Raw genomic sequence first — 27,687 nt, forward strand, 5'->3', positions numbered from 1 at the left:
TATCCAGATCACACCCAGCCAGTCAGCCACTGGTAAGGGCTGTATCTTTTTCTTGCAGTGTTCAGTGAAAATATCCCAATGCATCGCAATATTTCAAGTATCGTGATGCATCGTGATAGAATCGCATCGTGGCATGTGAATCGTGATTCGAATCGAATCGTGACTTCTTTGCCAATACCCACCCCTAATAGCAAGGCTCCTATGAGTTTTTAAAGAGAAATGTGCCCACAGCATCACAGATCCTCCACTGTACCTAAATATCTATTGCTTTACATCGAAACAAGAGGTAGAACGATACATTAGCTGCCAGATTCTTAATGAAGGGAAGCCATTTTATCTCCACTGCCTCAATTGTCCATCTATTTTTAATGAATAGATTTTTTTTATTATTATTTTCTTTTCCTTCTGCTTATATGTTTAAATTGTGTAATGTATAACATTTATCATAATTGTGTCATTTTTATCACATAAATGGAGGCAGAAATAGCTATATCGTCTACAAAATTCAGCAGCACATTTTATCCGGGATCAGTTAGACTGATGTCAGAATAATCTGTATCAAGGTCACCTCTAATCTGTGTTATCTGAGTCAAGGAAACCTTAAGTCTTGGATTGGAAGTTCCTAATGAAGTTTGTATCTTATTAAGTAAAATTTTACACCAAAAGCTGTCTTGGATTTCAAATTGATTTGGGTTTTCATATCTATGGGGTGTCATATCCACAGCATTGGCCCATGAAAAGACAACACACACACACACAAGTATTTGGATTAGGATTGTATGTGGGTGGCAGTATCATGCTGTGGGGAGGCTTCTCTTTAGCAGCAAAAAGGAGAATAGTTGGAGTTGATAAGAGGATGAATGGAGCTTAAAATGGGTGAGATTAGATGGGAAACCTGTTAGAGGCTGCAGTAGATTAGAGAGTGAGGTGGTGGTTTGCCTTCCAGGAGGATGACGACCTTCAACATTCAGCCAGGGCTTCAATATCAAGACCTAAATCCAGATGTGAGCCGTAACTAGTCACATTTGCTTGAGAAAATTTTTGACAAAAAAATACTCTTAGTAGTTCTTCTGCACCGTTTTTTTTTTTTTTTACTTTTACTTCAGAAATACTTTCATAAAATTTTGCTACTCTAACTGAAGTAAAATATTTGGCAGCTCCATCCGCTCTAAGTAACTTTACTGAATAACAAGCAAGCTTATTTTGGACAAAGCGGCTCCAGATAAAGTTTTCCTTTCTGTACACAAACTTAATTTATATCAGGTGAACCTCCCATGAGATTTGGTGTTTAAGCTAATATATTATATTAAAAAGTATATTATATTAATAAATATTTTCATTGATTCATATTTTCACTGGAGGTGCTGTATGCTGTTCTAACACATGCAACAACATTACCTACCATGAGAATTGGTGTAATTTATTGTTTAAAATAAAATTGATCTGTAAAAGTGTTTTTTTTATTCCTGGATTTGTATTTTTTTATGTAGTCATTTGTTTTATCATCTGATTCTATTCTATAGTGTGCTTAACATGCAGATAACATTACATTTTAGTCTGTCTTTCTACATCAGATGCTGAGACAAGTTACTCAGTACATGAGTAGCATTTTTCTTTTTATCACATTTTTTTCTGACTTAAAAACAATAAATAAGAGGCTCTCTCCCTGCAATCTGACTGACCTGATTGCTTAATAGCAAACAAGACTGTACAAAAAGCTCTAGAGGTGCAAAACTGATAGAAACCTGCCCTAGAAGACGTGTTACTTTACCTGCAGTAAAAGGAAGATGCAAATTCATGTGTGATACCTTTAAGAAATGCATTTGTAAAATAAGAAATGCATTATCTTCCTAACAGTTAAGCAGAATCCACACAAGTTTATGCTTATAATGTGCAAGCTGTCACCATATAACATTATTATGCCTCAAGATTTTTAAGGAATTTTAGCCTATATGTGAAATGTGTTTTTTTTTTTTCCTCAGTTGTTTGAAGGTAAAAGTTCAGTGATAAAGCAAAGGAAACTTAATTTGGATTCTGGTAAAACTATAGATGTGTAGGCAGACCTGCTCAGACTCACCTCTCTGAACAAAACCTTCTACCATTTCAGCGTCTCTTCTTCTTCTACTGCACTCCTGTTTTCTGTAAACTAGTCTGTCATCTCCCCTGATTTTAATTTCCTCCTCCACCTCCTGTACATCTGTAATCACTGCAGCCGTCTGAACACGAAGCCTCCTGTATGAACATATAGCGTATCAAATTATAGCCAGTCATAAAACTGCGAGCAACATCTGTTTGGAACGTGTTTCTTTTGTGTTTAAACACTGGAGCTGCTCTTTATTTCCATGTTTGAAGTAAACACTTTTTAAAATGGTGGCTGTGAATTTCAGGCGCACCTCAGGGGTTATTATGTGTATGGGTGGTCCCTTTGTTAATGATACAGATCAGCAGTCTGATCAGTCCAAATATACATTTAATGTAAGACAAAACATCACATGTGTTCAAATTTGGGTACGGAGTAATCGGTGCTGCTGTTGCAGGATTTTCTGGAGAAGTATGGGTATCTCCATCATGAGCACCAGGTCCACAATGCAGTTGAAGTGCAGTCTGCGATCAGGTGAGTGATTTCAAAGTCGTGTCTCTGATGAGTGTGGGAATCACAGAGGAGATCTAAAAGTTTAGTTATTTTGAGGCGCCTGTTTTGGCTGCTACTGTTCATTATTAGGGGGTGAAGTCTGTGTGGGACAGGCCTCAGGGCTGTACGACACCACCGGGCCGTAAAAATCCCCTAATGTCTGCTCTGGAGACATCTCCTGAACCATCTCTGAACCATTCAGGAATTTTACCAAACCCTCTGGCTCATTTTTCACTTTACTGCTAAGATGGAAAGCTTTGCCGACCACCAACGGCTCACATAGATATGCTTTGTGATCTGCACTCATCTCTTTAAATTTGTGCACCTCCCTGCTCTGGTTACATTTCCAATACTGAGAAGCGGTTTCCTTTCTGCAGAGAGTACCAGTGGCTCTCCCGTCTCCCCATCACAGGGCGACTTGACAGCGCCACCCTGAGGCAGATGGCAGAGCCCCGCTGTGGGGTGTCAGATGAGGGCAGCCAGCAGGTCTGGGCGCAGAGGGTAAATGTCATCTTTACTGGGAAGGGACAACTGGATCACCGCAGGAGGCGCTCTGCAGACAAAGGTAACTCGTTTAATCTGCAGCATGAGCAGCATGTTTGTGTGGGGTATCTGAGAAGATGTGGATGTGTTCCCTTGAGGTGTTGTGTCCTATTTTTGGTATTTTAAAGCCCAACAGTTAACTGGGAGGTCCCACCTTAATAAAGCACTAAACCCAAGCTGAGGCCTGTATTTAAAGCAGCTGCAATGTCTGATATTAGCTGGAAGGCTTCTGGTGTTTAGCAACAATCATGCAACAGCAAATAATGTAAGATATTATTTAAAATTTGCCAATATTCATCTTAAAAAGTGTTCATATATACAGTATTTAGAATATGCAGAATTTACAGTATTTTTGAAAATAAGATATAGAGGGTCTTCACTTTAAAAATAATGACGTTTCAGGCTATTATCGCATATTTTATTGTACTCAGACATGGAGATTGATGTTCAATTAGTTTTGCTTTATAATTAATTTATTTTAAATGTGATTTAATAAAGCAAACTTTGCAGATATGTTGATAGGTTCTTAGTCCTTGCAACAATAAAATGGGGATTTTTTTTTATGTACGTTTCTTGGGGGATTGCCCAAAATATGTTTCGTACACTTGGTAAATGTTGAAAATTATATGAAAGACTCCAAACAACACACATTTTTTCAAGTAATAAAATAGAAACACTGGTTTAATTTATATTTTAACGTCTTACCTTGTTTTGGAAACATGGTTGTTTAGCATTTTTCTCTCTGCTGAGAAAGTCTAAAACCAGCTTCCTTTAAAGATTCCTTAACCCCGGTTTGATCACATGTTTCTGTAAAAAAAAATCACAGCTCTTACATCATTTACATCGTCATGCGTTATTAACTGTAGGGATAATTTTTGTCTTTAGGGTCCCTAGATTTAAGTAAATCCTTTTTTTTTTGGATAATTTGGAAGTGGCATGTAGTTCTATAAAGTCACTTTTAATTAACAAATATCTGCAAATATCCACCAGCCAAATTTTGATTGGTGTTAGCAAGTTGCATCTCTACAAGTGACCTTTTTGTCATCGGATGTTACACTACTCTTCTTATCAGTTATATTAGAGTAATTTAAAGTATTTCATTTTCTGCAAAAGATGCAGGTTATACACATACATCTTTACACATGTATGAAAGCCAATCCAAAAGCTTAATCTGTGCTGGATTTGTAGATTTTAACTCAATTTTGATGAGTGTTTGAGATCATTGTCGTGCCGGAATGTCTTTTTTGGTCCAAGATGCAACCATTGGACCTAAACTGCCAACAACAGAGGAAGGGGAATTAATGATGATAATGAACAACCTGAGAACCAACATTAGTTCAGGTCTGTGATCAACTAGAACAAACTGAAACAGCAGCTTCAACATTTCCCTCAACATTCATTCAGAGCTTGCTGATCAACAATGAAAGGCTCTTTAAAAAAAGTTAAATCTCAGCAAACATAGCTGTCTACTTATTAAATCCTAATATCTTTTGATTAAATACTCTGCAGCTGTTCAACCAAAATAAAAAGAAGTGTGTTTGAAAAAAATCAAATAACTTGTTTCAAACACTATAAAAAACACCGTATCAGCTCTTAACATAGTAGAGGCAGTATTATGCCACAGGTTTTCCAGTAGCACTGCTGCATTGCTTAAAGGAATAGTACACCCAAAACATGATTAGCCTTCATTTTCTACTCACCCCCATGCTGAACAACACTCTGGAGTACTTTTTTGATATCTCAAAGGCATCTGGAGATCTGGGAGGCTTCTTGCTGTCTGCTGACATTCAAATAATGGAGGTCTATGGTGACCGAGACAGAAAGGTCCATAAAAGTCCACAAAAAACGTGTCAATATTCCTCCATACTGCTCGTCCAATGTATTCCAAGTGTCCTTAGTGGGTAGCATCCAGAATTTACTCGAAACGAAGTCATTTAGAATGTTTTTAGAGCATAAACAGTAGTGTATAGGATTTCCTGAAAGCGCGCACATGCGCGCTCCCGACGCTACGGAAGCCGGCAGACCAAACCAGCGCATTCAGCTCGGCAAAGAACTCATGCTCTTCCTCAACACTGAAGTCCTCAGACATTTTTCTTTCGTTGTTTCTTTCTTTGCACAGGTAAACAGCACATTTCTTCTTCTACGCTTGCATTATTGGCAGAGCAGACGCTGAATGCGCACTTTCATCTGGTTTGGTCTGCCGGCTTCCGTAGCGTCGTGAGCGCGCATGTGCGCGCTTTCAGGAAATCCTATACACTACTGTTTATGCTCTAAAAACATTCTAAATGACTTTGTTTCGAGTAAATTCTGGATGCTACCCACTAAGGACACTTGGAATACATTGGACGAGCAGTATGGAGGAATATTGACACGTTTTTTGTGGACTTTTATGGACCTTTCTGTCTCGGGCACCATAGACCTCCATTATTTGAATGTCAGCAGACAGCAAGAAGCCTCCCAGATCTCCAGATGCATTTGAGATATCAAAAAAGTACTCCAGAGTGTTGTTCAGCATGGGGGTGAGTAGAAAATGAAGGCTAATCATGTTTTGGGTGTACTATTCCTTTAAGGTCTGTGCCAATAAACAACCTTATTTATTTAATCGATCAGATTTGAAATGAAGAGAGTTTATACATTTATCTGAAAATTATTAAGAGGGTACATAAAATGCTCATTTTAATATAAAAAATTCCATCCATCCATTATCTGACACGCTTGTCCCAATTGGGGTCACGAGGGGTGCTGGTGCCTATCTCCAGCTGTTAATGGGCGAGAGGCGGGGTACACCCTGGACAGGTCACCAGTCCATCGCAGGGCAACACAGAGACAAACAGGACAATTAACCTAACAGTCATGTTTTTGGACTGTGGGAGGAAGCCGGAGTACACAGAGAGAACCCACGCATGCTCATGGAGAACATGCAAACTCCATGCAGAAAGACCCCAGGCTGGGAATCAAACCCAGAACCTTCTTGCTGCAAGGCAGCAGTGCTACCCACTGCATCACTGAGCAACTCATTTCAAAACCTCAATAAATAAAAATTTTTTACACACAGTTTTCCAAAATGAATGAAGCTTTATTGGATGCAGAATGCTCTGCAAAGAGTATCTCCAATGTGTCTTTAAAAGCCTTCAGTTGATATGACATTAACGCGTTTCACCCTGAGTGGCTGAAACTCTCCCACTCAGACTCTAGATTGTATTTCTGATTGCCTTCTCTGGCGGCGGCAGATGATCGATGATCGCAATTTTCTGCCGCTGTGTTAAACGGTGGTTAAAGATTGCAGCTGAGCTCTTCTGTAGTAATTAAGCCCAGCCTCCCACCCCTCTCTCAGTTTAGAGTGATTTAGAGAAAATCTCCATGCATTAGTATAGGGTGTAATTTTTTTCCAGCTGATGGAAGCACGATAAAATAAAAAAAAGAGAAAAAAAAGCAGTTGTAGTTTTCTTCCCAGGCTTTTTGTCTCAAACATCTGGTTCATTCCATGAATCCTGTGAATTTGGATTTTCAGCATCTCAGTCGCAGAGTGAGCCTTTTTCCTCCTCCTGGCCTTCATCCTGATGAGTGCAAAGCCTTTGCATTCCTTCCATGTCACCGACGATGTTAGTTAATGTTTGGGGAATGCAGTCACTGCAGCGGCAGCTGATGTTTGCTGCTGCCTCTTCATGTCAGTACCTGAAGTGTTCCTTCTGGAGAAAACACCCATACGCACTGGCTCTGGATAGTGTTGTTTATTGAGCTGGTTGGCCATTACAGGCTGCATATTATGCAAGCTGAATAGGGTAATATCTCACAATTGCTAACGCTTCTATCCTTGTTCAAACATCTCATCAGCTTCTAAGAGTCTCTATTTTAGCAGCAGAGGTGACTCATACATCAGTGAGTAGAAGATTGTTTCACACCTCTAGGTTAAAGCTCAAAGAGATAGAGCTGCTTAGAAAGACTTAACTACATTTACACTGAAACTAAGTGTGCGATTGCAGTGAAGCATTTCAGAGGGGACTCTAGATAATGAATACATAGCATGCCATTTCATATTTATTAAAAAGCAACCAAGAGTCGCTCTAGAGTGATAAGGTTACAATAGGAGCAATGAGTAATGGGATTCTATATTTAACATGAGATTAGAGTTGTAATAGTTACATTTTCTGTTGCAAAAGAAGTTCATAGGGTGAACGGATTTTGCCATTAATGATGCGGGAATATGTTTATCATGTCCTTAAGTGAATTGATATGTATATATATGTATGATCAAAATGCAATTGTGACCAAAAAACAAACACAAGTCTAGATCAATTTAATTTTTCTATTAGCCAAACTTTAAGATTGGCTAAAAGTTTTCTCTCTAAGAAATCCATCTGATTGCATTAAGTCATTGACTTTGCAGATTTCGCTCCTGCTGGATCAGCTGGTTGCAACAGTAGATATTCGCTCTAATTTTGTTGTTGACTACAGCAATCCCTCACACTGAGCGTGCATACACTGGAGAGGAAAAACGCAATTTTAACACAAATAAACCTCCAGCTGAGCCAGACTCCGTATGAGTGGCTTTCTGCAGAGAAACGTTTAACCAGATGAACTCTGAGTCAGTTTTCATCTCAAAGGGGACGACTGTGTGCACCTACAGTCACAGTAAAAGCTGAACCAAAAGGTATATCTAGGAGAGAAACTGGACTAAACACTGAAAACAGGCCCAAATGTATCATATATAGTGGAAGTCCTTGATTGCAACAGCTCAGCTGATGCCTCCAAGCAGGATGGTGTCATAGCCAAAGAGAACACCAAATCTATGATGAGTAAAAGGAGACAGAACATTCAGTTAGGGGTTGAACTAATACTGCAGAATAAGAGAAATAAGAGATAGAATGAAGCAGAATGATGAAAAGGGGTCCCTATGTCCTCCAGCAGTCTGTAGCAACATAACTATAGAGACAGCTCAGGATAATATAATGAACATGTAACTTGAGAAGAGTTTTACAATTCCTTTTGACATTTAATGCAAATATTTTAAGGATAGACACATGTTCTCAGAAATTTAAACCTTTTGTGAAACTTTTTGGTGCCATTTTCACATTCTTACTTCTGTAGGCTATGTTTATTAGGACATGGCAACAAGCAGATGCAACTAAAGAAATAATTACTTTTATACCGTTTATGATATAATTAAGCAGAATTAAGATCCACTAATTTTTTTTTATGATCAAATCAGCTGGTGACTGAGATGAGCGAGATCCTCTCTGATCTTGTTTAGAAGGAAGAAAATCTTGGCTGCTGCCTCTGAGCCTCTGGGGGGAAAAAAGAGAGCAAACCGCAACCTGAGGAATGTGGAATATTTACAGAAATTACATTCCACCTTTGTCATAAGCAATGGAAGCTGAGAGTGTTTGTGTTTGTTATTCAGAGGTGTGTCCTTATAGATCTGGACCTGACAGTTTCTAGTCCTGTCCTATTTCTCTTCCAAACATCCAAATGTTTTGATAATTGGTCTTGATCGGAGTTCATTGAGGCTGTTTGAATGACTGTCTGAAACTTGTCTTCTTTTGTGCCTGTTTGACAAATTAATGATCGGTCCCAGGTGATTACCACCTCATTGAATTACATTTCTTTTCTGGTTTAAGACATGCATGTAAAATACACTAAATGTAAAGATGGAGTGACAGCAGCAACGATTTAAAGAAATGTTGCTACTTATTATGAAAATGAGGAAGATTAAGAAATTTTTATCGAAAAACTTCATTTAAATAGCCTTTTATGGCTCTTGCAACTTCACACGCAGTGAATAAAGTAATAGCAATAAAAAAAAAAAAACTTGTAAGATACAAGAGCTACAAGAACGAGTAGAAGAGTGCTGCAGTTCTGTGTTTTGGCCAGGGGTGGCAGTATCAATAGAAATCTCTGTAATGCCTTTTTAAGGCAACTGCTGTTCATCCCTGATTTAAAAATGCCATTTGCCATAAAGTTGAGATTTTCAGGAATCAGAGAAGCTCCAGACTCTACAAGGTCATACCTAGCATGTTGAAGCTGAGAGCAGTAGAATAAATACATAAACTTGTGGGATGTTTTTGAACCGTTGCCATAAGAAAGCCCTCTCTCCCTGAAAAGAATACTTCGGTATGAACTTGCTTTGCAATTGAACCATATGTGTCAAAAAAAGTCACCTAGACAGTTGCGAGGGCAAACCGCAAAAACCTTACACCAAGCATGGTGGTGGAAGGATGATGATAGGGGCTCAGGACCTGGCACCTTGCAATCATTGATTCTAAACTGGGTTATTGGCAGGACCCCAATCATTGTAGTCTACCACCTGATCATTTTCAGCTGTTTTCAGCAAGTTTATCAAGTCACTTACCTGACTTATGAAACATTTGGAGATAAAAAGGCTAAACACAAAGGATGAGTCATTGTCATGTCAACACATAACTTTTAAATCTGATCCTTTAAAAGATTTTTAGCAACATCTGTCATGTATAGATCCATTATGTTTTTGTTAGCTAACTCTTTTGAAATCCCAAAGCAATAGTGACTGACACGTAATATTGGGTGTCATGAAAAGTAAATGTTGCATTAATATCCAAATATCATTGACAAAACTTTGCCTCCTTCAAAGATGCACAGAAAATGACATCATTATTTGTATGTAAAGACCCCAGGAACCTCCAGCAACCCCGGCATTGAGAAACCAGATTTATAAATATTTCACGGGTTTCAGTTTGCTGCGTATCACACACATTGGCCTGTTTTCTAACATCCAACTGAAGTCCTTACAGTACACAGCTCTGGTGCCCAGAATCCTGTGTGAAAGTCTCTTCATGCTGGTAGGAAGCATAAACCCCACTGCACTATCCCAACAACAACAATAACTCCAGCTATCAGATGGTCTCGCTCCCTTTTGCTCCTCAGCCATAGAGGGCATCATGATAATTGCTTCCATAAGGGAAGTCTTGGAATGTTTTGTGTGTTGGACTTCCTGGCTTCTCCATCGTCCTCTCGGGACTGTTGTTCTGTGTAGGTCTGGGATGGTGAGGAGGCGTCCCATTCATGCTCAGGATGCAGATCTGAACATGCTGTCTGACTACAGGCTTAATGCAGCTCGTTAATGTACGAGTTCAGAGTAGAAAGAGACTCTAAACTCCTGCGGAGCAGAATCTGGAGTCTTTGATAATCTTGACAACTTGCTGGTGTAAATGTGGCCCACAACGGTAGCTCTAATTTCACTTTATTATTAGGATGCAGCCTTACTTTTCTGAACTTTCTCCGGTCCTTCTGCAAAAAGGTTTCTGAAATAGATTATTTTTTTTCAAATGTCCATAATCAAATGTACATAGCAGTAAAGCTGCTCAGACTGCCTCTGTTTGTGTGTTTACTCTCACGGAAACACACACTGATGTCACTGCCAAACCCATGCCTTAATGACTGCAGATATCCAGATATTTTCCAGTCTCCAGGGTGTTGTTTGGGCCTCACTGTAATTTGCCGTATGCAATACCTATTTAACTGTTTTTTAGCCACTTGCATCTCATTTCTGTTGTGCGTTGTTTCAAAAAAAAAGTGAAAATGCCATTAAAGCAGCTCACCATAAAGCTCTCTGCAGGCCTTAGGAGGCCAGTCTGGCAGTTTGTATTGCAAACGTATGTGCAGACCTTCCACCTGCATTTAAAAATATTTCGATGACTGTAAACCTTTCTTGCAAATACTCAGTTGATATACACTTGCTAGCTATATTATTAGGTATCCCTTGCTAGTGTTTGGTTGGACCCTCTTTTGCCTTTAGAACTGCATTAAGTCTTCCACACACAGATTCTAAAAGAAGTCAGAAACCTTTTTTAATAGATCTAGAACATGTTGCAAACATGCATTTGCTGCGCCTTGGTCAGCTTCACATTTTTCAGGAAATTCTCCTTTTCCAACACATCCCAAAGATAAAAGCTGTGCACTGAACTTGTTGCCATGGTCGAGAACCCAGACTGACATGAACTGACCCCTTTTTGACATGGTGGATCATCCTGTCGGAAGTAACGTCAGAGGATTAGATAAAGTGTGTCCATTGGGGTGAAAACATGTAAACCGCTCAGGACAGTAGTGTCTTACATGTCTTAGGTTTTTCCCTGCCTCATCTCATGACCTAAATAAATTTGTGATTGAAACGTCTCTGCTAGCTGCTAAGGAAGGAGTATAAACTCTAGATCAAGATGTCCTGGAGCAGAGAAACATCTGAAATTCTAAGGAAAGTGGTCTCCTGAGGACAGAGTGTAAAAACCCCTGCATTAAGGAATGAATATAGTCAGTAACAACTCTCAGGTAGGTTTAAACAACACAAGGAGTGCGACAAAAATTTCTTCCACCAGATGGTTCAGCTGACTTAACAAGCTCAAGACCTGGCCTTGCTTCTGCTAAATACTTTTTTGTTTTTTTTTCTTTTCTTAGAAGGATGATTTAAAGCACTGGTCCCCAAAGCAGGGACATTCCCCCAAGAGGGGACACAAAGTCTTTAATTAAAATGAATAAATAAACAGTTGAAGAGTGTCTAAAGTAGAAATAAAGGTGCATTCTAAGTTCCTCACACCACAGAAATAGGTTTTATTGATCACCCATCTGAATTTTTAAGAGGTATTTTGGAGTTTTCAAATTATACTGCCACCTCTGGCCAAAACACACAATTGCAACACTCTTCTGCTTGTTCTCAAACTCTTGCTCATACTTGACCAGCTTTTCGTTTTTAACTTGTTTCACTTTACCCAGAGTTGCCAATGGTGTCTGAGGTGAGCTGGATGCCGGTCATTTCTAAATATCCACAAAATGCATTTTGAATATAATAAAATAATAAAAGAGATATTCTAGGTCAGATCCATTTAATATGGACACACTTGACGTCACAAGGCTATTTTAAAGATATTTTCAGTAAAACCCTTACAGAATGTCTCTTTATTTGATTTATGGCACTAGTGGCTTTTATTTTAACAGTAGGCTGATAGGAAAGGGGGTATGAGAGAGAGGGGTAGAGAAATGCGCCGGATTTGAACCCGGGTCACCCGCATCGAGGATTAAGGCCTCCGTACATGGGCTGTGCATGCTAACCACTGCACCACCTGCATGTCCATCTCTTTAATCATTAAAAACACAACAAAGCATAGAAATTGAGGTCTCAAAAGTAAAAAAAGAAAAAAAAACGCAAGTTTTCTCTGCCCTGAGATGCTGGAGGCATGTCAACTAGTGCTGGTAAACCACATTCACACATTATTCTATTTCTCTGCATCAATTTTAAAGTAAAATATACGCTATTTTTAATTTCTATTTTCAATACGTGGTGATCAGTAGAAGCTTTGCGCATTTTTGACTCATATTCAACGGGGAAACAGAAGAGAGTCGCTCTGCTCTCTGACTGCAGACATGGGCTGCAGCTGCTGCGTCTGAGTCCCTGTGTCTGAGGAGGGAGTGGCTCGCTCAATTTACTGTTCAGTGATGGTAAATCCAGAGCAATCGATGTTGCCATCAAATTCTCGAACCAGCCAGGAAAAAGTCACTAGATTCGTTGCAAGTTGTTTTTTTGAAAAAAGTCCCTAGAAAGTCTGAAAGGTTCTAAATATAGAGACAAAGTTGGCAAGAATGCAGCAGCTGCCTTGTCGTTCTTATTTATACTGCTGGACCAGCAGGGGTAGAACCTATGCTCAAGGCAGCAACATGACCACAAGAGGTCGCGCTTTTAGACACGCCAAAGAAAAATCTTTAAGCACAGCAATATTGAAACCCAAATGTACTTCTAGTGCTTAGTTCAAGCTGCAGCAAGGCGTCTCCACTACATCCAAATGCAACAAGTTGCTGCTCTGTGACTGGCTGGTTTGTTATTTATGTTTACAGGCATTTAACAGGTGTACGTCTGTAAAGGTGTTTACTTTCATCCTCTGAATGATCCAGCAGCTGCATCTTCTAAACCACTCATATTACCTAATTAGTGTTTGGACTTATTTTAGCTTTGACTCTGCATGGTTCTGTTGTTTAATTGTGTGGATAAAAACTGATTAGACAAGTCAATTAAAGATCGGCTCCGTCTCGTCCTTTATTATTCTGTCCCTCAACAAATGTGAGAGGCTGCGACAGGTAATTTAGTCTAAGCACAGAAACCACAGACACGTGTTGAGGTCAAATGTTTGGAAGAACACGGACTAAGCGTTTACTCAGCTGGAAGCTGACATGGCTGACATCCTGTGATTTCCACACAGCCTGTTGGATTCACATAGGATCTACTTCAAACGAGAGGCTGACTAGTGAATATGTAATTAAAGACATGAAAGGTGGCAAGCAGACCCCTTCAGGGAACCTCTAGGATGGATTCACACACAATTATGATCTAATACAGAAACTCAAGGGAACCCTCAAAGGAAAGCGTTGATTTCTGCAACAGCAAGGACGAGTTAAAGTCAGAGGTCCGACAAGTGAAGCTTGTCAGCAACAGAACCATCTTCACAAGCGCAGCGGAAAATCTACAGATTAACTGACAAACGAACTGAGAAAGATGTTGCATTGATGAAGTCAAAGTCAAGAACTTGATCTCATAGAAATTCCTTAACTTGTGAGAACTTTATATAGAAAGATATCTGTAGAGCCTAGAAAACCATACATTAGATACGTTTATAAGGTCAAAACTGCTCCACAGATTCAATCCAGCTACGTCATGTTATTACTTATTGATATTAAACTGGATTTATTTAGTTTGCATTCATATGAGCCCCTTTTTTTTCCATGACTGTATCTTTGTCTGAGGATCTCTGAAGACATCAGTAAATATGAAAAGAATTTTCTTAAAATCTGGTTTGTTATATTAGAGTAAAGCAGGTTGTATTTTTTTCCTCTCTCCATGCTGATTAAATGAAGCTGAGTAGTGATCTATCAGCTCTGTGGAACACAGCATGCTGAGCTCAACACATCAACAACAACATTTCAAAGCAGACCAGCTAATATTTTCTTCTGAACAGCCATGCTTTTCAGATTTAGACTTTTTTTGTCACAATTTCTCAATATTTTCCTCCTATAATAACATTACTTTAGAGGATAAATTCAGCTGGGATTTTAAGTGAAACTGGTTACATTGGACTAATTTATACCTGTTTGTTGCTCCTTGTTTGTCTTGCAGCTGAGAAGTGGTACAAGCGACAGCTGACCTACCAGATTGTAAACTGGCCTCGCCACCTGTCCCAGGGCTCTGTTCAACTGGCGGTGCGAACTGCTTTCCAGCTTTGGAGCAATGTGTCTGACCTGGTGTTCCAGGAGGCCCCTGAGGGCCCTGCAGACATCCGGTTGGCTTTTTATGAGGGGGACCATAACGACGGGACCAGTAATGCCTTTGACGGACCAGGTCAGAGTCACAGAGTTACAGCCACCTCCTGGCGTAAAATGTTAATACTATTATTAATCTATTCAGTAATCATAGTAAACTTAGATATGATAAATTAAACAACCAAGTTATTGTCTGGTGTGACCTCTGATTAATACATTTTTAGAGAGAGGCGTATAGATTTACTTTGTACATGTGACCACAGGCTGGAAACAAACTGGACCTAATTAGTTCAGCTCAGTGATTTATTGGACTCTCAAATCCTGCACACGGCATAATCCTTCAGCATGGCCCTTCTCTTTTAATCCAGCATAGATGAGGGTGCAAAGTACAAATTCACTCATGGTTTTTAGTTTTCAAATAATCTAACTCATATACTATAGACTCTATAGTATAGAGTCATTTTAATTCAGTTATACAAAAAAAATAATACCTTCTTTGTGTCTGGTGATGGGCAGTCTAAGATAACCCAGCTGATTGCTTTTAGTGGCTGAGTTTGTGGCCTTTTGTCGTCCTCAACAGACCTTTAGGGCCTGATCTTCAAAGATTCCAAATCACAGGCACTAAATTCTACGTGCAATTTCCTTTTTAGGACGTGCAATAAGTGGGCTCGTTGCAGGTGATCTCTAGAGATTGCTGTGCAAATGTTAAGACTTGCAAACCTGTTTGGTTTTAACCCATTAAAATAAGCAGATTCCAGGGGAAGTCGAGAGTGGTAGTAAAGGAAAGAGTAGATTCAAAGCTGTTTGGATGCAGGTAATCATGTAAGGTAGGTAATCAAAAAAACTATTATGCAAAATATTTATAGAGCACTTTACATAGGTAGCCTATCTCTATGTGCAAAAGTGAAAAAATAAATTATGAAAATAACTCAACTTTGTGGCAACATTGACCACTGATATTCTTTCATATCTGTTTGCACCTGACATTCAGAAGAACTACAAAGATGCAAAATCTGTGGCTCCACTGTTCAGATTTGGAAAAATTGCTTTGCATGTGGTAAATTTGCACATTCTCCACCGATGAATTTCATCACCATACTGTTGAAGGCAAACGCATAAAAAAATGGTTTGCACATGCTGTCTGCTCAATTGAAAACAAAAATCACTTTGCACTTTCTGTGAAGATCTGCTTTGTGAGAACAAAATGTTTTGCACTTATTTAAAACATTAAAACCTTCTGAATACAAGGCCCTTAGTGACAGTGGACACACCTGAGTTTAAAGCAATCCCAGCTTTCTTGAAGAAACCCTCAGCAAGACCTGGCTCAGTAGGAGCCTTCTGCTGTGTGTGAATGGGAGTCTGAGAAAATGCTAAACGAAAACTAAAAGAAAAAAGAAGAAAAACAAATATAATAAATTGCTTGTGAAAAAAAAAAAAGAATTGCATGAGCAGCTTAGAATGCGAATATTGCATGTACTACTGGCACCCTTTAAACTGCTGCTAGTTTTTGATCCCAAAGTTTATATCTAGCATTCTTCTAAAGGTATTGATATGCCTGCAAAGCCTCTGCACATCACACAGACCTCGGTGTGCTTTGTAATAAAACCACTTAAAGGGTGACATAACTGAGGAGTGGAGGGAAAATTAGATTCTCTTTAAAAAAATAATAATTTAAAGGGTTTTGGATTAATTTCTTTATTTTGTTACAAATAAATAAAATTAAGTCTAACAACTGACTTCAAAAGTCATGTAAGCAGCAACAGTCTGCCCAGGTTTTATGTTATCTCAGGGTAAATATGAATGTCTCAGTTTAAAAAACAAACTAAAACATTATTCCAAGCTTTGAACATCTATTTTCTATCCATTATCTCGAAATGAAAAGAGGAAGAAACAGCAGCAAACATACCAAGACATGGCTATAATTAGAAACTAATTAATTACAGAAGAAGTTAGCTTTGGAGGAGCTGCACAGATTTACAGCTCCTCTTTAACAAAGAGGCAAGACGAAAATTGGCGTTGATAGGAAGCCAAATGAAGGTCTGTCTTTTGCAGCTGGTTCTATTTCATGTTGGAGACATGGCTAATATGGAAGATAATGAGAACTAAACTGAACTTTATTACAAATTGAACAGTGTGTGAAGGAAAACTAACACTCTTCATCACCCTGATATTATCTTTAATGAATTGGTAAGGTACCAACTAAAGCTGTTTGTCCCCCTAATAAAATTGGCTGTGAAGTAAATAAAAAAAGTTTAATTTAATGAAACAATAAACAAATAAAAGTAAAACTGAACATGAAATCAAACCCGAGCCTCACTGTGTCCTGGTTAATATAAAGGTTGCTGTCCAGTTGTGGCACCAAATATGAATGGTGTCTGTGGGAACAAAAGGAAATATGTAAACGTCTCCTGTCTGGCTTTCAGGTGGGACCTTAGCTCATGCATTCCTGCCTCGTCGAGGAGAGGCCCACTTCGACATGGCAGAGAGATGGACCCTGAACGGACACAAGGGTCACAACTTGTTTATGGTGACCGCCCATGAGATCGGACACACTCTGGGCCTGGAGCACTCCCCCGTGCGCCATGCTCTCATGTCTCCGTACTACAGGAAGCTGGGCCGCAGCCTGGTCCTGAGCTGGGACGACATCCTGGCCGTGCAGCAGCTGTACGGTGAGAAGATGTTCACATCGGAATGTAAGGGTGGGGTGGCTGCAGGTTTAACGTCCAAATGACAAATCTGTCTGGCTCCAAGGACATGACAAAGGGTGGAGCCCATAATGGTTATTAGAGCAGACTGTCATTGAGGAGATCCTGATGTAGAATAATCCCTTTGTAACGCTGCTCGTTAAATCAGGGACTGTGGGACGGGGCAAGAAAAGGTCAGACTGCCTCTGGCTGCATATGGAGGGCAGACATTTACATACAATCATCCTGGAGATAAATCTAATTTTGAATTATTTTGTTCAAGGTGGAATAATAATACAGACAAGTACTTCACTAAGCTTTAAAAACATCAGTTTTGATTTAGTTTGTATTTTTGCTGATTCATCAGACTGAGACAAAGTCATGCTTAAGCATCTGGATAAGTTTGGTTTCCTTCCATAAATCCAGTTATAGACAAGAGAGGAGCTTCAGCTACAAAACTGACACATTTAAGCTCTGAGATTTTACAGCTGACCAAATGGCTTCTAGGAAACATTAGACACAGACTGCGGTGTTTACAAGAAGAATGTTTGGTAAGGCTTTTAAACCTAAGAACATTGTGGAAACTACCAAGCATAGGGGTGGTAGTATCATGCTGAGGGTCTGTTTTTGCTGCTGGTTTATTGGCAGAAATGGGTAAAATGATCAACTTCTCTTCGACTTGGATCTCAAATCAACAGCCAGCATTTTAGCAGAAAGGAGAAAACATCAAAAGAAATATCAAAAAACTTGCGATCTCACTTCTTATATTTTCAAAGATTACCTATACTGTAAGTTTTATTGTTAGTACCCAATTAAAATTGTTCAAGTAAGTCATCAACAGAGCAAAAATTACAGTTTAGACACATGTAAGAGTGTTTGTAAACTGGGCTGTAAATCGGGTGTGAGCAGAGCAGCGTATTTGCAGTGCTCCGATATGGGCTTGTTTTTTCCAACAGGTTCTAAATGAGATGTTGAACTAGATCCTCAACATCTGACTTGTGTTTGTCTCCTGGTGATAAAGTGCACACATTCAGAGCTTTTATGTAAACAAACTCATAACTTTAATGTAACAAGTGAGAGGCCTGCTGGAAAGAGCAGAGAACTTTCCACAGTCTTTATGTTTCTCTGAGTTCCTGGCAAACATGGGAACAGTTTCTAATCTAAACCACAACACCCCCCCTCTGTGCTGTTGGCCGAGTTTATCTCTTCAGCAGGAGGGGTCTGCTCTGTGACCCCTTGAATGAAGGTTTAATGCTGTTCCTGTCAAAATAACACTCTCAGAGTTTCCCTGGGAGTCTTTCTCAGCTCTGTTTTGATAGATGGCTGCTGTGGGAGCATCGCATTATGTGTGTTTATAACAGTTTCTGTTTAGAGGGAGTGTGCCGTAACTCCTGGCATGTGTAAGGACAGGTTTCCACACGTGGGGTTATGCATTGCTGTTCCTTTTTTCACCTTCTTGGAAAATGTATTCAGCGCAACATAAAAAACAAACAAAAGAAAACACATCATTGTGTTTTTTCATGTCAAAAGCAGTTCCTCGGGCCCCTCTGTGATCAAGCATTGCTCTTGAATGCGTGAGAAGATGTTTCTCTACGTTGACCCTGAACCTCAGGTGCAGAGCAGCTGCACTCTGAAGGAATTTCTTCATGCCTGCCGGAGGGTCACACAATAATTTGTATAATTCAGGGCTGAACTTGAGATTGGACTCAGGAGAAGCTTGCAGGCAGGCTGCCTCTGGATGCCTCCGTTTCTACTTATCTGAAGATTCCCATCTGCTCAGCCTCTGGACACATTCTGTCCTCAGCTATTAGAAATACTATTCAGCAACCTCCTCTTCCCGATGCTATTCAAAAACCAGAAAAAGACCACTTTATTGGTCGCACTAAAGCAAAATTAAACTTTTGCTTTAAATTTAGCTTTAAAAGAAAAGTTTTTTATTTGGCAGATGGAGCTTAACTAATTCAAATTTTTTTGTCCTGTAACCTTAATTTGTGCATAATCTCCACCCTCTGGCTGTGATCTCTGCAGCCGCTCCCACATAAATGTCAAACAGCTCATCACACAGATACAGACAAGACTGCTGGTGCTGCAGGAAAGCCTTCAGCCAGAGGTATTTATGTTTGTGAGATCCGATCCCTGCTGCTTTGACTTACTGCTCCCCTGCAAACCCATAAGAAACACTGGTCTGATCCGGATTTTCTGTACCTGGAATGCAATGGATAATTTTTTTTAGCATGTTTTACTCAAACAGTAAAATGTTGAAAATGTCTCTTTAAAGGAGAAGAAAAGAACATAAAAATAATTAACAGAAGACGCATCTGGATGTTACAGATGCCTGCAGAAGCCCTGTAATGCTAAGGTTACTCAGTCTCTAGACTTTTCAGAGTTATAATTATTTTGTTCTGGATTCATAAACACTGGGGGGAAAAAAAAACACATGGTACATAACACACCACAGAACTGTATCCACACGTTGAAGCAGTTTTAAGGTGCAGCGTCCTTTAGGATGAATTTATCTGAAGACAGAAGCTGATATGTGTGCCCCTGAGTAGGGAAATGTTGACTAATAAATAAACTGTGATGGCATTTGAATCTTGCATTGGATTGGTAACCGTAGTGATGAGAAATTAAAACTATTCACCTTTAATGGAAAGAAACATCCAACGTGACCAAACTCACCATGAATGGCCGTCTGCTGTGACGGCTGCTGCTTTGGGTCCTGAGCAGTACGAGTCACAGAAAGATACAGCAAACAAAAACCAAAGGAATGTGAATACTTATGTGAAAGAAAGAAGGAACACATCGATGTCAGTAACGGCAAAAAGTGAAGAAGCACAACTGAAAGCAGATCATTAAGCTAGGATTGCCTTCTATATAAAAGAGAAGCAAAAAGCAACCTCAAAATAATAGAAGCAAAATCCCTGTCTGTGGCTCTATCCAGGAAGAAAACACAGCAAAGCTTATATATTATCTTTGGGCCAGGAGTACTTTCATTGAGAAAGAAAGAAAAACACCTTGAGAACAGAGTAAATGGCAGCATTAGATCAATCAACGGCTTCATCCTGGAAATTGGAGGTTTAAACGAAGCAATAAGCTTGTTAAACCTTCTATGAGAAATAAACAATAAAACTAAGACTACCAGGTAGACCTTTGTGATTTCATTAAAATATAATTAGATTTTTTTTTATATAAAAAGTAAAGTAGAGGTTGATCAAAATGAAAAACATGGAGGCTGCATGGTGAGCTGAAATGTGTTTAGGGATGCACCGATCCACTTTTTGCACCTCCGATACGATACCGATATTTGAAGTTTAATGTCGGCCGATACCGATCCGATACCAAAAACAGCACCCAATTATTACCTTAAAAAAATGTTTTTTTGTGCGAAAAAGAAATGGGATCATTCTTCTGTGCATATGATTTGATTTCCCTTTAAAAAAAAATAAAAAAATAGGAAACAACCCAAATATAAATGTTTTGACTCATTTATTTAACAACTTTGCACAAAATCTTAAACCAAAAGTTCTCTGACTTGGTCAACATGTAAAACAAGAGTCATTATCAAGTGTCATCTCTGTGTTTTTTTTTGGCCTGTATACTGTTACATGGAAAAATGTCACTTCTTTCCTTTGCTTCCATCAAAGTTACCTGCTTCCTGCTGCTTCGTTTATGTTTGCCGAGTCCAAAAATCTCAGCATGTTTCTTGTTATGAAACTTCTGAAGGTGTTTCATTGAATTGGTGGTGTTATAGTTTGACGATTCAACACCGCCCCTCGGAACATTTCTCCCACAAATATTGCACGTAGCCATTGGGCTAGTAGGCTGAGAGAGCCTGAAAAACCACACCGCAGATGCTTTCGCTCGCTCCTTCATAAACAATATGGCCGTGTTGTGTTGTTGCGCTGCCGCATGATGGCAGAGCATAGCATAGAGTTAGAATGAATAGATCGGCCCCTATATTGAGTCAATTGTCCCGATACCGATCTAGTTTAAAAAAAAAATCTATATCTGGAGCAATGTTGATAAAAATATCGGATCAGTGCATACCTAAATGTGTTGATGCTGATGATAAAAAAAAAAAAAAACAACCTTACAGGCAGGTAGGAGAAAGTGTGAGGAAATGGTAATAGAAGGAACCAGCAGAGAACGATAAGAAAAAGAGAACTTTGATACTCAGGCAGGGGAGGAAAAATAAGAGAGATTTAGAAAAGAAAATTAGAAGATGAAATCAGAAAAGGAGCAGCAGCTGACGGTGGAGACTTATTAACACAGAACATACATGAGCATAAAAATTAAACAGGAAGATCTCTAAATGTACAACACCTTCAGATCATGGTGGTTTAGAAAACTAAACTCAGACTTCCAGGCCTTATCTCTGCACTGCTATCCATTGTGGTGTGTATATAAGTTTTCTTCCTGCTGTCTTCCTCCAGTTCACGAGGATGCTGATTTTATCCACTTCTAGCGAAAATATTTGCTCAGATCTTTGCCAACAGAATGACTATAATCAAGCTTAAGCCGCCATTGTTTACTCGTGGCCTTGCTCTCTTCATTCTGCCCTGTATACTTTAGTTTGCTGACATCTGTCGATTACAGAACAATGCAGCATTGAGATGGTAGAAAGACCTTTTTGTCTAAATGGTTTCATTTAATTAGATTGGTTTAAGATTTTCCATATGAGCTCTATCTTAAGTCTTGTGTTTATTTTCATTGCTGTATAATGTGAACCATCGGTTTAGGTTTACGCCGCCACATCCTGTAAAGAACAATTTAAATGTTAACATCCTCCTTGTCTTCTACTTGGATGAACAGCCCCCCCATTTATAAAATGTTTTTAATTGCTTCTCATATAGAAGGGGAAATGAGACCCAGACAGTCCTGCGGATGTCAGAGCAGCCATCAAAATGATAGCATCCTCATCCCTGTCCTGTTTGATGCCTTGACTCTTTTTTTTTTTTCTTCAGGGAAACCATTGAGTAATCGTCCAGTGAGGCTACCTGGAAAGGTATTACATGCTGCGCTGCAGGAGTGGGAGTTCAACGAGCTTCAGAGCCAAAACCCAGGACAGCCTCTGTATTGCCACGGGGTCTTTGATGCGATTACAGCGGGTGAGGTCCAAATGAAGTGCTGCACAAAAAAACAACAACAAAAAGAAACCGTTTATATCTGTTTTTTAAATGCAAACCGCATTACTTCCTGAGTCATGTTGTGCGTCCAGATGAGAAGCAGACAGTTCTGGTGTTCCGGGGCAGCCGGTTTTGGACGGTATCGTCTAAAGGCAGTGTGAGCGGCCCGTTCATCCTCCGTCAGCGCTGGCCTGGACTCCCTGAGGCCATAGAGGCTGCTGCTTTCTCCCCTTTGGACTCCAAGTGGTATTTTTTCAAAGGTGCTGCTCCACTGAGCTGCTTAATTGGACTCATACTTTTCTAACCTTCACATATGTGATAGAATTTCAAAAATAGATTCTTGTGGGCCCATTTATGGAGTAAAATTCTATTTAAAGAACACACTGTGCTGAGGCTTCAGCTGAGGATCTTAATTAGCGTCTCCTTTGTGCTAAAGGCTATTCAAGTGTTTGAAGCTTTAAAATGTTGCTCAATGAGCCAAAGACCTGCCTCATCAGAGTTCTTTCATCTACAATATAACAAATTAGGCTTACTTTCACAACTGAAGCTCTCTCAATGCACAATTCATAATATTATGTAGTACATTGTATCTCCATGTAACAGTTTCAGTGACTTGTGGAGTTTTTTTTATGTGCCTTAAACCTTTATTTAATTTTCTTATAAGAATAAACCGACTCAATTCACTGGGTTCTTGTGTGAAAGACCCGCGTTAAGTATCATATGAAGACCGGGGAAAGAAAATCATACATTGTTTTCCAGAACATTTCTACAGTTCAAAATCTGAAAAGTGCAGCATGCATTTGTATTAAACCTCTTTCAGTAAATAATTATGTTTCCATCACCTTTTTCTAATTTACATTTTGAAGTATAGTATCAAGAAAAGCTTGATGAAAATGGCAAAATTAGAAAGAAAACTATCAAATGCTCAAAAAAGTTTCTTTGGCATTGGTGAAAAAAGGGTTGATGCACAAAACTAGAGCTGGAAACACTTTTTTGGGAATCAGCTCTGAAGTAGCGAACTTTTACTCACATGACCGATCAGCTGTTTCCCAGATGTTCTTATGCACGTAAAGAAGGCTGGAAGCAACATCGCCATCACTAACTGACACGTTAACCTAAGAACTACTTCCACGATCGCAATACATTAATTAAAACTTTCCTCCATTACTGATCTTTGGTCAGTGCTAGATTTCAGCTTTTACTTCCTGTTTCCTACAGCCATGCATGGCGATGTAATATGGACAACGACATATGACACATTATAACTTACGGTGCTTGGTTAATTTGCTTAAAACCAGATGGAAACGCAGCAAATTCGCATTTCTTTTTTCAGAAACTTTAAAAGTTTAAAAGAAACTAACATTTCAGTTGAATGGAAACACTGCTAATGAGAAGCAAATGTTTGTTTATTTACTCTAAATAGCTCAGATTCACTCAGATATAATGAATGATCACTGAATAAGGAAATTAAAATTGTTTCTAATGATACGTTGTGGTTCAATATGAAAAAGAGATGTACCAATTACACATTAAAACCAGAATTATTTATTTTTTGTTGTAGCCTATTTAGTGCACAAGTTGCACAATAAAAACTTTTTTATTGTGCAACGATTATTGTCCTGTTTAAAGTCAAACCTCCATCCCTGTCTCAAGTCCATATCTTCCTCTGACAGGTCAACTCTTTTTGTATTTAACTCCAACAATGTTGCCAGCTTTGACCAGCTCCTCTGTTCTTGCTGAAGAAGAACATTCCCCCAGCATGATGCCTATGCCACCATGTTTTATTATGGGGTCGTGTTCAGGTCAATTTAAAGTGTTACTGCACCGCTCAAATCTTAACCTGCTTTTAAACTCCCACCTTTCTCCATGACCCATCTGTTGTCCTCATAGATTTTCATGGTTATATAATATGGAGTCATTTAAAAAATCTTAACATTTAAATAATTAGAAATCCAATTTGAAAAGCGGTTTCCATTTGTTGATTTTAAATTGAAATACTAAAGAGAAATGATATTTATCCATCTATTCGTAAATGATGCAAATTCTAATTGTATTTTAAAATACTAATCCGAAATGGCGATTTTAAAAGCCTATATTAATAAACCTGATTATAAATACCCTTTCTAATCACACATTTTAGAAGGTAAATCATTACTTCGTTCTCATTATATTCTTCACCTTGCATTTTCAATCCACCTTACAGTTCTCATTGGTTAGTTCACCAAATGACCAATGATGGAGCTGGTTACATCTGAGGAGCAACTGTGATTGGTTAAACTGGTGTTCAGTGTGCTGAGGCACCAGACGGGTCATGAAAAAGGTAAATGGACGAGGTGAAATAAAAAGAAAATTAAACTTCTAAAAAGATTTGAAAATACAAGGTGAAAATAAAAATGGAATAAGAAATTATCTTTTTAAATGTGTGATTAGGAAAGGTATTTCTTATCAGATAAATACATGGGTTTAAGATATTTATTTAGAAATAGGGTTGAAAATACATTTGCAAATTGAATTATTTAATAAAGATTAATAAATACAATTTACAATTCCTCTTTAATAGTTCGATTTAAAATGTATAAATGCTTATCAAACTGGATCTCTAATTGTAGGATTTAAATGTTAAATTTGAAATTGCTGTTTTTCATGTAATTTAGCAACTGTCCTGATCCTTCATAATATCTACCTTCTCAAGCCAGGTACAATATGTGCATTTTATTCTGGCTTATCGGAGTGTAGGAGGTTGAAAATAATGGCATATGTTTTTTAACCTGGTGTATGAAATCTCATCAAAGTATAGAAAGCGTCCATCTCTTGACAGGAGAAAGACGTTACTGTGTAATAAGCATGAGGACAAAAACTCTCTCAGTGACTGTCATGAACTGATTCCTTTGTCTGTTGTCCTGCAGGAAAGCGGATGTGGCGTTACACAGGCACAGGGCTGGACCCAGGGTTCCCCAGGAAGAACAAAGAGCTGGGTCTGCCTCGACGCCCAGACTGTGCTTTCTACTATGCCCCTCTGGGTCATTTGGTGCTCTTCAAAGGTTCCCGCTACTTTGTGCTCAACCTTAAAACTTTGCGCCCAGAGGCCTACTATCCTCGCAGGCTAAAAGATTGGACTGGACTGCCGCAGGGCATCAACGGGGCGCTGACCCGTCCAGACGGGCGGCTTTACCTCTTCAAAGAGCAACGGTTCTGGAGGTTTGACCCCGTGAAGGTGCGGGTCACCAGAGAGGGCCAATGGGCTAAAGATCTAAGCTGGACCGGCTGCAGCAATAGTCCTCAGAGTAATAACATGCTTTGACCAGCAGGGGGAGCCTTGACATTAAAAGTGCAATTTGTTTACATACAGTTTCACATTAAGGGAAGGGTCCTGCACTTTTTCAACTGGATCCTGACTGACACTAGTGTGATACCGATCCAAAACCAGAGGTCCATTTCATGAAGCAGGTTTACAGAAAACTCTAAGTTTTCTAAACCTGAAACTCTGACTTTTCTGGTTCACAAAGAGAGAGTTTATTCAACCTGTTTCTGTCACCTTAGTAACATTCTCCCCAGAACCTTATATTTTCTTTGTCTAAATGACCCTTTAAAACAAAATGATGAACAAAATTCTCCACATCTAGAATAAACATTCTGGGTGTCTTGAAATTAACTTCAGATCTCCATATCGCTAATATTACTGGTCAGTATTTTTATTTTAACTATGAAAAATTTGTTTTCAGATATCATAAAGACATTTTGCATCAAGCTGATAAATGTCAGAACGGGCAATTATAATGTGTTAACATTTCTAGATATATAAAACTAAATTCTTACTAGTATAATTTTTTTTTCACTTTCTAAAATTCAGTTTCTGCTACACAAATGTAATTTATAAAACATATCATTACAGTTACGTCTAGGAGTGTGATTTTGATCAGAAAGAACCTTATTTTAGTGATATACAAATGGAACAACAGAGAGGAGTTCTTCTAATAAATGTAAAAACGGCCTGCCATAGACCACTTTCATTTAAACTTACGCTTTAACTCGAGCAACAATCTTCTCCTTCTACTTATTGTGCACACATTTAACTCTGAGTGGATGTAGTTAAAATTGATTGAACTAATTGATAGCAGCTGTTGTAAAACCGAACACTCAGAGTTCCTGACTTTAGGCTAGATCAATTTAGAGTGGTGGATTTGAATCTGAGTTTGTTAAACCTCCTTCATGAAATGGATTCCAGAACAATACACCGTGTTTATACTACTGAAAGCAAATTAAACAAAGAGGTAAACATTATCATCTAATTAATACAGCTTTGATGTGATACACCAAAAAAAGTTTAATTAGCATTAAAAAAGAAAAACTTTCCATAGGTTCTCTGTGGGACCTTTGACCTGCCAGTGTGCTTTCTTCCCATATAAAGTGGAAGCCCTAAAGCTTTCTATACTATGGGAACAAATATTAGCTTTCTCTTTATTTCTTCCCTAAATATCACACTGTGTGTAAGATTTGGTGTATTTAATTATTTCATGTGATTAGCCTTTGTGCAATAAGAGAGCATGTGATGAAGCAGTTATTTGTGATTTATTTTATTTGTGGCAGACATAGATGTTTCACAGCTTCATCAACTAAGGTAAGTATATTTAGACACAAGTGCTAAAAGATAAGAACAAACTTGCTGTAAAACATTTAAGTAATCGAAGTGTAGATGAACTAAATGTGATGTAACCTGATCACGAAGCACTTGACCCTGATGGGCCACCGTATCACAGAGCTATAAGATGAGGCGGTTAGTGTTTTATATAAATATCTGATAAATTAGGTTGTAACAGTATTGATGCCAAGTAAAATTCCGGACCAACACATGTCTGACTTATACAATAATTCAGACTGAACAGCTGCAGCTTGTTTCTAGATTCAGGTTCTAGCTGCACAGTACCTACAAATAAAATAAATGAAATTTTTTAAAAAGCTTAGAGCTAAAATAGCTGGATTTCTGATCACAGCTCTGATGTGTATTAATTTGAGACGACTGGATACACTTTTGATTTTTTTTTTATATGAAAAAATTGTAAATGTTTTAAGTTAAAGAAAGTTGCTTAAAATTAAATAAAGTTGCATTGTTAGTCTTCCCACATGAAACTTGAGCTTTTTAGTGTTTAAATAAAGAAAGGAGTGTGTGAATTTTCTTTTCGTGTCAAAACAACTATGGAGTTTTTATATTTTATATTAGTAATTAGCTCTGTCAATATTAATAACTTAAAACAGGGTACATTATCCCAGTGATTTAGATCCTAAACTGCTTTTTTTCCCTAGAAGACAGCATAATCCACAGGCTGAAACTAAAAAAACATAAAATAGAGCAGCGGTGCTGTTTGTTTTGTCGCTCTGTTATCTGAATTGGACATTGTCTCTACTATTACAGCAGAAAACATCTTTTTACCTG

The 27,687-nt window shown here is 38.6% G+C and overlaps 1 protein-coding gene across 3 annotated transcripts in view; it reads left to right on the plus strand.

Moving 5' to 3' along the window:
* Positions 1 to 26,025, plus strand: part of mmp28 (matrix metallopeptidase 28) — a 27,693-nt gene extending 1,668 nt beyond the window's left edge. The window contains exons 2-8 of one of the 3 annotated variants that reach the window (XM_015402667.1): positions 2,538 to 2,614; positions 3,010 to 3,197; positions 14,304 to 14,525; positions 16,870 to 17,115; positions 22,095 to 22,238; positions 22,349 to 22,516; positions 25,163 to 26,025. In XM_015402667.1, coding sequence (XP_015258153.1) covers positions 2,538 to 2,614; positions 3,010 to 3,197; positions 14,304 to 14,525; positions 16,870 to 17,115; positions 22,095 to 22,238; positions 22,349 to 22,516; positions 25,163 to 25,557 — 1,440 coding nt within the window. In that variant the 3' untranslated portion in view covers positions 25,558 to 26,025. The remainder of the gene's footprint in view (positions 1 to 2,537; positions 2,615 to 3,009; positions 3,198 to 14,303; positions 14,526 to 16,869; positions 17,116 to 22,094; positions 22,239 to 22,348; positions 22,517 to 25,162) is intronic. The other 2 variants (XM_015402669.1, XM_015402670.1) reach the window with 2 other exon arrangements.
* Positions 26,026 to 27,687: the final 1,662 nt, after the last annotated feature.

The sequence above is a fragment of the Cyprinodon variegatus genome, unplaced genomic scaffold (assembly GCF_000732505.1).
Source record: "Cyprinodon variegatus isolate N-32 unplaced genomic scaffold, C_variegatus-1.0 Scaffold1382, whole genome shotgun sequence".
NCBI lineage: Eukaryota > Metazoa > Chordata > Actinopteri > Cyprinodontiformes > Cyprinodontidae > Cyprinodon > Cyprinodon variegatus.